The sequence below is a fragment of the Crocodylus siamensis genome, chromosome 15 (assembly GCF_052110815.1).
Source record: "Crocodylus siamensis isolate JL-2025a chromosome 15, ASM5211081v1, whole genome shotgun sequence".
NCBI lineage: Eukaryota > Metazoa > Chordata > Crocodylia > Crocodylidae > Crocodylus > Crocodylus siamensis.
Genome location: NC_143409.1, coordinates 29,623,226 through 29,635,584, shown reverse-complemented (window position 1 = coordinate 29,635,584; position 12,359 = coordinate 29,623,226). Strand labels below are relative to the sequence as shown.

Genomic DNA, 12,359 nt, shown 5'->3' with positions numbered 1-12,359 from the left:
CTTAACGTTACATTATAGATAAATAGCCATGGAACAAAATTACTTCTAAACTAAGATATTTAAGTCACTGTTACAGTTTTTTGTATATGAACACTTCACAGAACAAGCACTCATTTTCTGACCTCACTATCTACCTGCTCAAAGTAAATTTACAAAAAAACAAAAGGTGACAGCCTGGGAACAAAAATTCCTAAACTAACTAGATAGTAACAGCAAAGGACTGAATACCGATACTGATTTCATGGCACACTAAGCTTTACCTGACTCCTACTAATCTTCCTTCACACCAGAGGTGATAATGACTGTCTTCCCTTTTGAAAGGTCTTGATCTTTTAACTAATCAAGGTCTTGATCTTCCAACTAATCAAATCCTTTCTTCAGTGGTTTTCTTGTTGGCCACCCTGGGAAGGTCTCTCTTCTCCAGTTTAACAGCCTTGCAAACTGTTTTTTGTGCTTATATCAGTTTCTTTCTCAGACCTGAAAGAAGAATGCACTGCATTCAAAAGCTTGCCTAAGTCTATACCAACCATGCTATTGGTCCAATAAAATATATCACCCCAAAAAATCTTTGCCTCTTACATTTCTTAGACCATCATGGCTACATTAGTCCATATTACCAATGGATACCTTGAATACTTAATAAGTTGTGATAAACCATTTACTAATTTAGTACAAAGTTTACTGTTTACTCTTCAGAAATGCACTGTCTTATCTCTGTGTATTTTATGGGATTTGGGATTGATTTAGCAACAGTGAATTGACAGAATCATTAAAAGGAATTGACTTACGAAGACAGGAAGATACCAGTAATTCTGGACAACTCCCTTAATTTATATTGTGCGTATTTAAGAAAAGCTTGCTGTTTCTTAGAAATTAGAACTTCTTAATCATATTTTTGTTTCTCTCAGAGAAATCCTGGAGCATACTAATAGTGAAATAAAAGGAAAAGAAAGGAACATTATTTTAGTAGAATGACCAAGGATTTTTCATCTGTGACAAAACAGGACAAATTAAATAGTGTTCAGTTCACATACAAAATGAATATAATTTCACAAGATACATTCAGTGGTTCTTAGAATATCTCATTAACTATACAGCTCTTTTCCTTCACAAACCTGTTTTTTTTAAGGTAACTAATGTCTATTGCAGTCCATAGGAATATTTCAAGTTATTTGCTTAGGTTCTGGATTGAGCTGGAAATAATGTCACAAGCCTACTCTTATGTGACAGTTGTTGGGAATGTTTTTCCACAGAACTCTATTTCCCACTTACTCTAAATAGTTTTGTTTTGGCCAGAAGTAATAAATGTGACTGAGTTTATGCTTTGACTTTCTTTTATAACATTTATGTTGAGCAACATTCAACATTTATTTCAGCTAATCTTATTCTTTCATTTATATGTTCTTTTGGAGCTTGTTTCTAGAAGTAGAGGTATTTTTTGTGAATGCATTCCTAATGCAGAAAGGATTTTCTATTGTGGCCCACTACGAAGATCATCATGTTATTATACTGATAATTTCCTGATACTATTGAGCTCTGTAAACTGAAAAGGTATTTGGAGACAAGAACAGACCACTGTATTGTCTAGTTGGTATAAAAGAAAGAGTGGGCAGAAAGACAAGTACTAAACTTGTCATTTTCTTGTTTGTTTTTACAATGTATTTATTCACATAGGCTCCAATACAGAATTTATCTCTGCATTGGAGCCTATGCATAAGAATTTATGAATACTTATAACTTTGGATGCCCACAGGTACGATTACTGTCATATTTGTAGGTGATTAAGTACTGCCTTGTATTTCCAGACTCTGTCTACCACGTGTTCTCTCCACTAATTCTCCTGTTTATTTAAAATGGTTATTGCAGTTAGAAAAACAAAAGCTTTACATGGATTCTGGAATGGGTGTTGGAATATCTCTGCCACTCACAGCTATCATCTACTCTGCACTTGAATTTTTTTTTTTTTAAGGAAAATTTTTTGTGTTCCAAGCCAAGTCAACCCAATCAATTCCAAATCTGAGAGTCATTCATGAACCATACGTGGCCCTGCTACTGGCAAACATCCCCCACCCTCCTGGGGCTTCAGATGCTTCCAAATCCTTTGGCAGCATCCTACATGCAGGCTCAAGCCTGGAGGCTTGGGGCTTGGATGCTCCCAAGTTTCGCTTGCCCTCAACGGTATGGCTTCAGGAGCAAGGTAGGGAGGAGTTTCCCATTTCCATAAGTGGGTGTAGAGCCAAGATCTTCCCAGTGGAAGTGAAAGTGGGTGGCTGGGTATACATTACCTCACTCAAGGTACCTACCAAGAAAGTGGTTTTCCCCTGCAGCTAGGAAAACCACCTTCATGGTCATGGTGTTTCCCCTGCCAGGTGAGTTTTATACCTGTCCTATGTATGAGGCACTTTTTAGTGGAGCTTCATAGGTAAGCAGGCAAGTGGTTTCAAAGCACCAAGGAGGTTGCTGAAGGAAGGAGCTGGAGAACCCCGGAAGCCGCTGAATGCCGAGTCTGTCTGCTAAACGCTTCACCTCGGTGGGGATGGGGGTGGGATGGGGTGGGGGGCACCTTGCACTCCCTTAGCACCCCCCACCCCCAGGCAGTCAAGGGCAGAGTGCGGAGCTCCCAAGAAACCGGCCGCCTCGGGTCCGGGCAGCTTCACACTTGGAGAAGCGACACAGGAGTGGGCCTGAAGCAGGCGGAGAGGGGGTCGCCCCCCGGGGCACGGCCTCGCCACAGGCCGGCGCGGAGCCCTCGGGTCCGCAGAGGAGCTTCTGCTCGTGGCGGCCCAACGCGGGGGCAAGCTCAGGGGCGGGACAGCCGGCGGCCGCCATGGAACCGCTTGTCCCCATGCAGGCGCGCTTCGGGACCCGGGAGGCGACACAGCAGCGGCCGGGCCGAGCCGGGGGCGCCAGGTATCTCGATGGGCGGGAAGACGGCGCTCAACCCCCGCCCCCGCCCTGCCAGTCACCCGGGGGCAGGTCTCCGCCTCCTGGCCCGGCAGCCAAGCCGAGCCGGGCCCCGGGTGCGATGCGGCCGCTGCTGGGGCTGGCGCTGGGCCTGGGGCTGGCGCTGCTGTGCGTGGCGGGCGCGGGGCCCAGCCAGCCGCACTACGCGGCCGGCGAGCACCGGGCCGACTACGACCGCGAAGCGCTGCTGGGCGGCGAGGTAAGGCCCGGCGCGGGCGGGGACTGCCGGGCCCGCCCCTGCTGCGGGGCGGGACTGCCGCGGGTGCGGGGGCCGGCCCGGCGCTGCGGGGCCTCCGGCCAGTCTTCTCCGGGGGCCGTTGCGAAAGGCATCGGGCGGGCCGGGTCCCGCTGGGCCTGTGCGAAGAGTCCCAGCATTACAGGACTGGCGCCCGGGCCTTGACCTTGCGCCTCCTGCCCCTCCACAGGAGGAAGCCGAGGACTATGCCAAGCTCAGCCCGGAGGAGCAGCAGAAGAGGCTGAGAGGCATCCTGAGGAAGATCGACCTGGACACAGACGGCTTCCTGACAGCGGGTAAGCGCCGGCCTGGAGCTGGCAGGACCACAAGCACACCCTCCCTCCCTCCACATCGGCACTTGGGTGCCTGCGGTAGCCCCTGTCCAGGCTCCGTGCCCTCACCAGCCAGAGGCTCAGGTGAATGCTCGCCTTCCCAATTCTTCACGGATGTGCCTGGCTTTGCTGCTGCACCAGTATCTGTAGCAGAGCAGAGGGGAACAGGCCCATCACATTCAGGGCTCCTTTCCTGCGGGCAAGTGTTAAAACGGGCAGTGTGATGTTCATCTCGCTCTGCCACTTGCAGAAAGCCCCGAGGAGCAGAAAAGGCAACGTGTGGATCTGGGTGCAGGAAAGAGGAAGGTGCCAGAAATGGAGGAAGAGGGACAGGTTTAGTTATTTTCTAACAGTCATACAGCTTTAGAGTGAGAGTTAATTTCACCCTTCTTCTTTTTCTTCCAGCAGTAGTAAGGGACACATAAAGCATTTGGCTAGAATCAATAATGAAAGATAGATGTCTTTACTGCTGGAATCCTCTCCATATAGCTTATATTTGCCCCGTTTAGTTTTTAGTTCTGAAGTCAATGGCTTCTGATCTTAAGACCTACTTGAATACATCCCCATAAGCTATAACTTATTCTTATATGACTGTATCTAATGTTACGTTTTATATCCTTCGTTTCATTCTACCCTGAAAAGCAACCAAAGTGTGGTCTGGCTTCAGTGCCAAAAATAAGTTATTACTTGTCACTGCCTCAGTAAACAAGCCAGGGGGCTTGTGAGTTAGAAATCTATTTCTTAAGTACCTTTTTTATAAAATTACTTGCTTGAGGCCATTTGTGTTACAACTATACAGACTTTTTGAAAGATCTGACTCACCCAAAACTTCTTCGTAAAACAAGCAGGCACCATCGCTCCACCAAGGACTTCATATGATGTCCCAAAATGTGAGGGCTGCAGTTAAAAACAGGGGGAATGGGAGAAATAAATAATCTAGAGCAGCGGTTCCCAACCCTTTTAGGCTGTGGACCAGAAGTGACCGCAGACTAGCATACTGCAGACCAGAAGTGACCAGCATACTGTGTTCCAGCAGCCAGGGCTTGTGTAAAAAAAGGGTTGGCTGCCAGTCCACCATATGCTTGTCACTTGTGGACTTCCAGTCTGGCAGCCAACCCTCCTACGGACTGGCAGCCAAGCCTTCACGGTCTGGGGGTTGGGAACCTCTGATGTAGAGGGAAAAATATTATAGATACTTGCTAAAAGTCCTAGTTCCACAACTGAATTCACTTCCTGTACCTTCATGGAGTCCCTTTGAAGCAAATAAGTGAAGTTCTGGTGTAACTCAGATACTTGGGTTGGGGTCTAAGGCAAAGCCATTTGATGGTTGCCTCTTCTTCCCTTTCATAGTTGTCTTTACCTTCTCAGTTTCCATAGCAAAATGATTCATAGATTCAAAGACATTAGGGCTGGAAGGGACTTTGAAGATCATTTAGTCCAGCCTCCTGCCCCAGGGGCAGGAAGTCAGCTAGGGTCAAAGGATCCCAGCAAGATAAACATTCAATTCTTTCTTGAATGAGTCCAGAGTAGGTGCCTGCACCACTTCTGGAGAAAGTTTATACCAGGCCTCAGCGGCTCAAACAGTAAAGAAGTTTTTCCTTATGTCCAGCCTGAAACAGTCACAGAGGAGCTTATGACCCTTGGTCCTTGAATTCCCAATGCCACTTCCATTCACTATTCTAAGTAGAGCTGTACTTAAACATAATAATGTGGCTTAACTGCAGTTGCTATAGGAACATAAGTTTTCTATTTAAAGTTAGTGTTTTCATTTTTTTAACCCTAACTATATTAATGTGGCATTATGTCATGAATTGTCTCCAGGCTTACAGGGGACAAGGAAAGGAAAAATACTGACTACTTGCCTACCCCAAAACGAGTATAATAAGCGCACTTATGTTAGTGTTCACGAACATGCTTTATGTTGCAGGAATACCTCATCTAATAAACAGTTATTTACTAGGTATACAGGTATAGTATAGTATTTTAAAACTGTTTCACCGCTAACACTGGACACTAGCAAAGCTATGTAAAGAGAAAAGTGTAAAGGAAGAATTTTACACACATTAAAGTGTAAAAATGCCACTCTAACGGTCTCTTTTCTCACAAAGTGAAACTCAGGTTCTTAGTATGAAAATGCCTTCAGCCATAATTATAATGTTGCTTCTGTGGCACTTGCCTTTGGTTTTGGATACCTTGGCTCCTTGCAGATGTTTACAAAACAAAACAAAAAACCCAAACCTGTTCTTTACTGGAAGAAGCAGCGTGTTACTTTGACCCAGCTCTGCAGCATTTGTATAAATTGGGTGCTTCAGTGGGGCTTTTTGGTGCTTTTAGCTAAAGCTGATTCAATTGGCTATTAAATAAATGCCAAAAAAGCCCTACTAAAGTGCCTGATCTATACAGATATCAGGTGAGCTGGATCTAGCTAAGGCATTGCCTCTCTTGGGTATGCAGTGCACTCAGTGCAGGAGCGTACCAAGTTTAAAGTAAAGCAAGAGGTTATTTATTTATTTATTTTAACATGTGTAAGCTGCCTTTATGAGCTACCTGCTGGTTTCAGTAGCAGTGCCAAGTTGGAGGTCAAGGCCAGAAGGAGTTGTGGTACATTATAATTGTTCAGGGCACTAATGTCACAACACCATTGCTGTTGAATGGCAATAGGTTTCGTATGCCTGGGTGGGTGGGTTCTGTGTGCACCAAATACTAGAAAGTAAAACAAGCCATGAAAGTGAAACCATATATACTTCTCATCAAGGACATCCATGAAGATTGGTTCACAACAGAACTTAACTCTTAAGAGCAATGCTTTTTTCATGGACTGACTTAATAGGATAAGACATGTATTCAGGTAGCAACTTCTTCAGCATACCAACTGTAATACTGGCTGCTGCAGTAATAAATTCTGCATTCAAAGCTTAATTAACAATTATATAATGCTGTGCTGCTCATGGGAGACACCATCTCATTCTTCCAACACTGCAGTGTTAATAGAAGTAAATAACAGAGACTTATTTTGGCATAAAAAACTGCCACAATTTTTTTTGCATCACAATGCAAATTGGTTGAATAAAAAGATGACGGTTTTACTTTGTCATTTTTCAGAGTAGCAGTACAGTGTAATGTCTGTCTAGGTGTTATGGAGTTTTGAAAACAGTATGATAACCTTGCCAGTTTTCTTTATAATTAGGTTGTTAAGACCATCAGTGTAAGAAGAAGAACTTGGCAACACTTGCTAATTTTGTCTGTTTGTTGTGTAATGGTGTGGTCTATGGAAATAATAGCTTGGAGCAGCTTTTAAGTTACAAGACCTGACTTCAGTGGAAGTCTTATGTTTAATATACAACTTCAGCATATGACAATGGATTCATGTATTATATATTCCCATTTGTGACTTGATTTTCAAAAAGCAAAATATTTATGAATAATGTTTAAAATGGTGGAATCTACTTTTGCAAAAGCTATTTTAGAGTGCATATTTTGTACCCATGCATTGTTCCCTATTATTTTAGCTCTAAAAACAATATAAAATGATCCTCATGAAGTCAGTTTTGAGCTGCTAATTAGTTGGGAAAGTACAACCATAAAAAAAGAATGTAGGATTTTAACTGTGTTTTGATTCTTGTGGTTAGCTGGCTTGGTTGGGTGTGAGAGCACAGGGAAAACCCAAAACAGAGAGTGGATTTGCATACTACACCTACTGCTTTTTTTTTTTTTTTAAAAGTTAATGTTTTTATTTAATATGAAGAGATGCATGACATTTTTACACATTCCAAGACTTAAAATTTAATTATTTAAACTTCTTTAATTGACAGAGAACAAGGTATAATAATGGATTTAAATCTATTGTATGGAATTTTTACAGATGAGCTAAGTTCCTGGATCCAGAAATCTTTTACACATTATGTTATGCAAGAGGCTAAACAACACTTTGTTGTATATGATAAAGATGGGGATGGCTTGGTATCTTGGAAGGAGTACAATATTCAAATGTATGATCACCTAATCGATTTTGATGAGCACACTATTCTCGAGGATCAAGAAGAAGAATCTTTTCGACAGGTAACATGGCTCACGAATAGTTTTTACAAACTATTGGCGAATGCAGTGATGTTGGTTTTGTTAATTATTTTATCCCATTGATGATTTAAAAACCAGTCTCAGTTTAGTTCCTTGGGATAATTGGGTAATTAAATTAATAAAATAGGTTGGTATTCTCAAAATGGATGAGCGGGTATTAATTAGGTGCTGGTTTATATCTTGAATTAGGAGTTGCTATCCTTTAAATTCTGGGATTATGAAAACACTTCACTAGTTAACAGTATCAAGTGCCCTATCCTAGCATTATGGTGATACATACTATAGAAATAATTAATAAAATTAGTTATATTAATATGCTATTCTGTAAACAGTTTCAAGTGAAAGTACCGCTGGAACAGAAATCACCGGGTAACTGTTGTAGGTAACTGTCATTTGATATATTTTATAACTACTATTGTTAAAGTAGTTTATCTGGTCTTGAATCAGAATTATTTCATTAAGGTTTTTTTATGTTAACTAAAATGACTGTATTTGTTGTATTGTAAGTTGGTCCTGCAGGGCACTGTGTGTAATGGCTTCAGTCAAGGTAGAGCACATTAAGCATAAAAGGAATTATTTCCTGAATATACCTATACTACCTCCTTATTTTGCTTTGTTTTTACTGGTAGAGAATGTAGTTCCTATTATACCCTTTCGCCAATTCATTTCTCCATAAAACAGCTAAACTGATGTTAAAAGTGTTGGGAACCTTACTACATAAAAGCTGTGGAAACTATCACTGCAATATGTTGATTACACTCACTGCCTAGAAATTAGCTAATTAAGGTGTAATATATGTTATCATTCACAGGCCTGTCTATGCTTTGGCTCCCAGTGTTACTGAGAAATCAGAAAAATTCCCAAGTCTAGACTAGGAGACTGGATCATACAACCTGTTATGGCCACGTGTTTATTTACTTTTGTGATTTTTGTCCCTATACCTGATCTGCCAAGTGTGGCCTTCTTCACTGATGCCTAAGTGGCTTACCTTTTGCTGTTCTTTGCCATGAATACCCTGTGCTGAACTCCCATAGTTGCTGGTCTCCCGTAGTTTTGATTACTACTACAGTTCTTCACACTAATAAGTATGCAGTTTCCCAACAAGGTCTGTTTTGCATCGTGGTGACATCCACAGGTCCAAGAAGAATGTAACATTATGTATGGCAAGCAGGAATAGATAGTCTCTGGTCTCAAGATCATGCAACTCAGACAACAAAAATGACAGGAGAAAGCAATATAACAAAAACAGAAAGCAATATAACAAAAACAGCTTGTAGATTTTGTTGGTGCCACCATTGAATTTCTGTATGGAGAGACTTAAAGGGCTTGTGTGTGTTCTTTCTTTAGTTATGAATGGGTTTTGTTATGGGACAATTAAGTGAATGGATAGGCAAGAGCAGGAGAGGAGTAGGAAGGTAAATGGAGGTAGGCAAGAGGAAGAGAAAGGAGAAGAAAAAGAGGATGAAATGGAGTGAGGCAGGGGTTTTCAACTTTTTTTACCAAGTGTATCCCAGGGAGCCAGACAGAATGACGACACCCCGGGATGGTGGGTGGCAATGGCGGCTGCCATGTGTGAGCTTGCACTCCCAATGTCCGGCCAACACAGCGCCTGTGTGGACCACAGGGGGGCACTGCTGCCCTCACTTCCCCCTCGGCCCTGCTTCATGTGCCATCAGAAAATAACAGGTGCGCTGTGGAATTTTGCTGTGTAATGTGCTACAATAGGTATAAGGTTGGGGAATGCCTTAACAGGCGTGTCATGCAAAAAAAATTTACTGTAAGTGTGCTCTAAAGCTGTATGGCACCTTAACTGTGCAACTCCAATGCTCTGAAATATCATAAGAATGGCATTTTCGTAACAAAATAGTTTTTTGTTCAGTTTAGTTTGAATGTCAGCTTTACAAATAATCTGATTCTTAGCTTACCTTTAGCTATACAGTATAAAGCTATGAATTTCACATCTCCTAAGAAGGATTGGAATGAGACACTACAATCCATAAGGTTATCTTTTGGTAAAACTTAACCAGAGTCCTGCTTTGGCCCTGTAAGGGGGTACTGTGTATTCCAAGATGCCATATCCTGAAGAGGAGGGATTCTAATAATTTTCAGCAATTACCATTTTTACTTAAATACAAAATGAGTTTGTTTTTCTCCCAATCATTAAGGGGGAAGGAGTAGCCCCTTGTCTTATGATTACATGCAAGGAAACCTTATTAAATACACTGTCTGTCATTAAACTGCTGCAAAAAGCAACATGTACTCCAGAATGGAAACCAACTATGCAGCTGATTAAAATGTAGCCAACACTGTGCGTGACTATAAAACACAGGACCTAAATTGGACAAACATACTAATAGGAACCTTTTTTTTGGTGGGTGGGGTTGCCCTTTTTAAAAAAAAAAGACAGTTGCTACACCAGCTGGCTGTGGGCCTAGAGGTATTGGAATACCAGGCACTTGGAGAGGCTGGGGCAAGCTCCAATACCCTCATCTGGTGCCAACAATGCTAAAGGGAACCTTTTTTTTTTTTTTTTTTTTGCCCTTAACAAAAACCAAACAAAAAACCAAACAGGTGAGTGTTCCCTCCGGAGGGAACTGGCACTGGGTCTAGAGGTACTGCAGTACCAGGCAGGCATCAGGAGAGGCGAGAGCCTTGGACTCTTCTTGATCTTATCCAAAAGGCAAAGCTGCTGATGGGAACTCACCACAATGACAGGCTAGTGCAGCCCATGTAAATAAGGTATGGTTCCCCTCAGTGCCAGCTTTTCAGTGATCGGGAGCCACTGGATTGAATACAATTCTACTTTATTTTCATTCCTACAGCTGAGCTGTGCCTTTCTTTCCCATTTCCAATGATTCCTCTTTATTCACCAGCCTTCAGTGTCTGGCAAACATCACCAAATGGGGCTCCAAACAGTTCACCCAGAATCTTTCTGTTGCCCCCATCTCTCAGCCTATTGCATATGATAAGTGTGCACCCCCTGCTTCACGCGGTGAAGCTGAACCAGGTTGCCCTGCACCTCATCTGCATATCAATTTTTGGAGGATCCCAGGACTCGTGACAAAAACACCCAGTTCCAGTCATGACTGGGGGCGCTAATTAGCACATGGATGCTTTGTGGGAAGTATCTTGAGAGTGTGCATCCTGAGCAGTAGTGTCACTATGGCTTGAAATGCTGTTGAGTGTACTGGGGCTAAGCCCAGTAAACTACATGATAAATCATAAGCCTTTGTAGTTGTATCTGTCCATCTAAAAATAAATATTGTTGCAAAAAAAAATCATCGTCTTACCTGGCAGGGGAGATAACATGATGGTGATGGTCCAGGTGGGTTTACTGTACCTGGCAGGGTTGATCCTTTTCCTCCCAGTCTTGAATGACTTCGTGTAGTTGAGGGTGGAGACCTGTCCATTGTGTTGCAGGTAGGTACCCCTACAAGAGTCTACTATAACCTTCCAATGAGGAATCTCAGTTACACAATTTAAGGTAATGGGGGATTACTTTCTGGCTGTTTCCTCTTGCTCGCTCCTATGGCCTTTTGGCTAGGGGCATGCAAGACTTGGGGGCATCTAAACCCCAAGGCTTCAGGCTTGGGGCTTGCATGTAGTATGCCTCCCATGGATTTGAGAGTATCTGAAGCCCCAGTGACCTTGGAATCTCAAAAAATTATTTTTTTATGTTTTTAGTGGTGAGACAGAGACCCCATGGTATTTGCTGTTCTTAAACCATTGTACATAAATGTTTGTGTAACCTCTTCTTGTCAACCTAGAGGAAATGCCGTAATGTTCCTAAGTAATTTATTCCATTATTTTACAGTTCTTACAGATAAGAATTTTTTCCTTTAATTTAGATTATATCTGCTTTGCTATAGTTTGAACAATAAGAAGAAGCTACATAAATAAATTAAAATCAAAAGCACTTCTTTTTACCTCTGAGTAAACAGTGGCAATATAGTCATAATAAGGGTTATGATGTATGTATGCTGGGTTTTTGGTTGTAGCCGTGTTGGTCTAAGGACATAGGCAGGTAAGTTTCTTTAAGTAAATGTGATATCGTTTATTAGACCAGCTGAGTATTTGTAAAAAAGTTTTTAGCAAGCTTTCAGGTGCAATCACCCTTCTTCAGGCATAGGGGGGTCTCTGGTTTGAGACTTCAAGGAAGTCCTTTGAGTCTCTGAGACTCCAGACCAGCAGAAACTCCATATGCCTGAAGAAGGGTGATTGTGTCTGAAAGCTTGCTAAGAACTTCTTTCCATTAAAAAAAAAAAAAAAGAAGATATCATATTTACTCAAAGAACCTTGCCTGCCAACGTATGTATGCAACATACACTAACAATATGCATTGTAACTCTGTAAACCAACTACTTTAGATGTTGTTTTTCCTACCTCACTAAGTGGTCTAATCTATCTTAAAATGTGTAAGCTTCATTTAAAGGAGAAGAAGCGTTTTGAAAAAGCTGATAGAGATGACATTCCTGGTCTGAGTCTGGATGAATTTGTTGCTTTTGAGCACCCTGAAGAGGCCGAGTATATGACGGTAAGTCGTGGACAGGAGAAAAGCAAGGAAGTGGGGTGGAAATAATTTTGTTGCAAAGCTCATTAGTGATTCTCCGCCAGAGAATCCATGCAAGGTTAGCATTCTTAGGTGTGCAAACACTTACACAATTCACAAGTTAAACATAGACATTTCAAATAGGAATCCAAAAACATTGTGATGTGTTATGATCTTTCTATGAGCTTTGCAACAGAAGAAT

The 12,359-nt window shown here is 42.1% G+C and overlaps 1 protein-coding gene across 2 annotated transcripts in view; it reads left to right on the top strand.

Annotated features, from left to right (window-relative positions):
• The first annotated feature begins 2,718 nt into the window (after positions 1-2,718).
• The window catches only part of RCN2 (reticulocalbin 2), a 29,122-nt gene continuing 19,481 nt past the window's right edge, over positions 2,719-12,359 (top strand). The window contains exons 1-4 of one of the 2 annotated variants that reach the window (XM_090028538.1): positions 2,719-3,163; positions 3,390-3,495; positions 7,394-7,590; positions 12,029-12,142. In XM_090028538.1, the coding sequence (XP_089884664.1) occupies positions 2,828-3,163; positions 3,390-3,495; positions 7,394-7,590; positions 12,029-12,142 (753 nt within the window). In that variant the 5' untranslated portion in view covers positions 2,719-2,827. The remainder of the gene's footprint in view (positions 3,164-3,389; positions 3,496-7,393; positions 7,591-12,028; positions 12,143-12,359) is intronic. The other variant, XM_090028537.1, reaches the window with a different exon arrangement.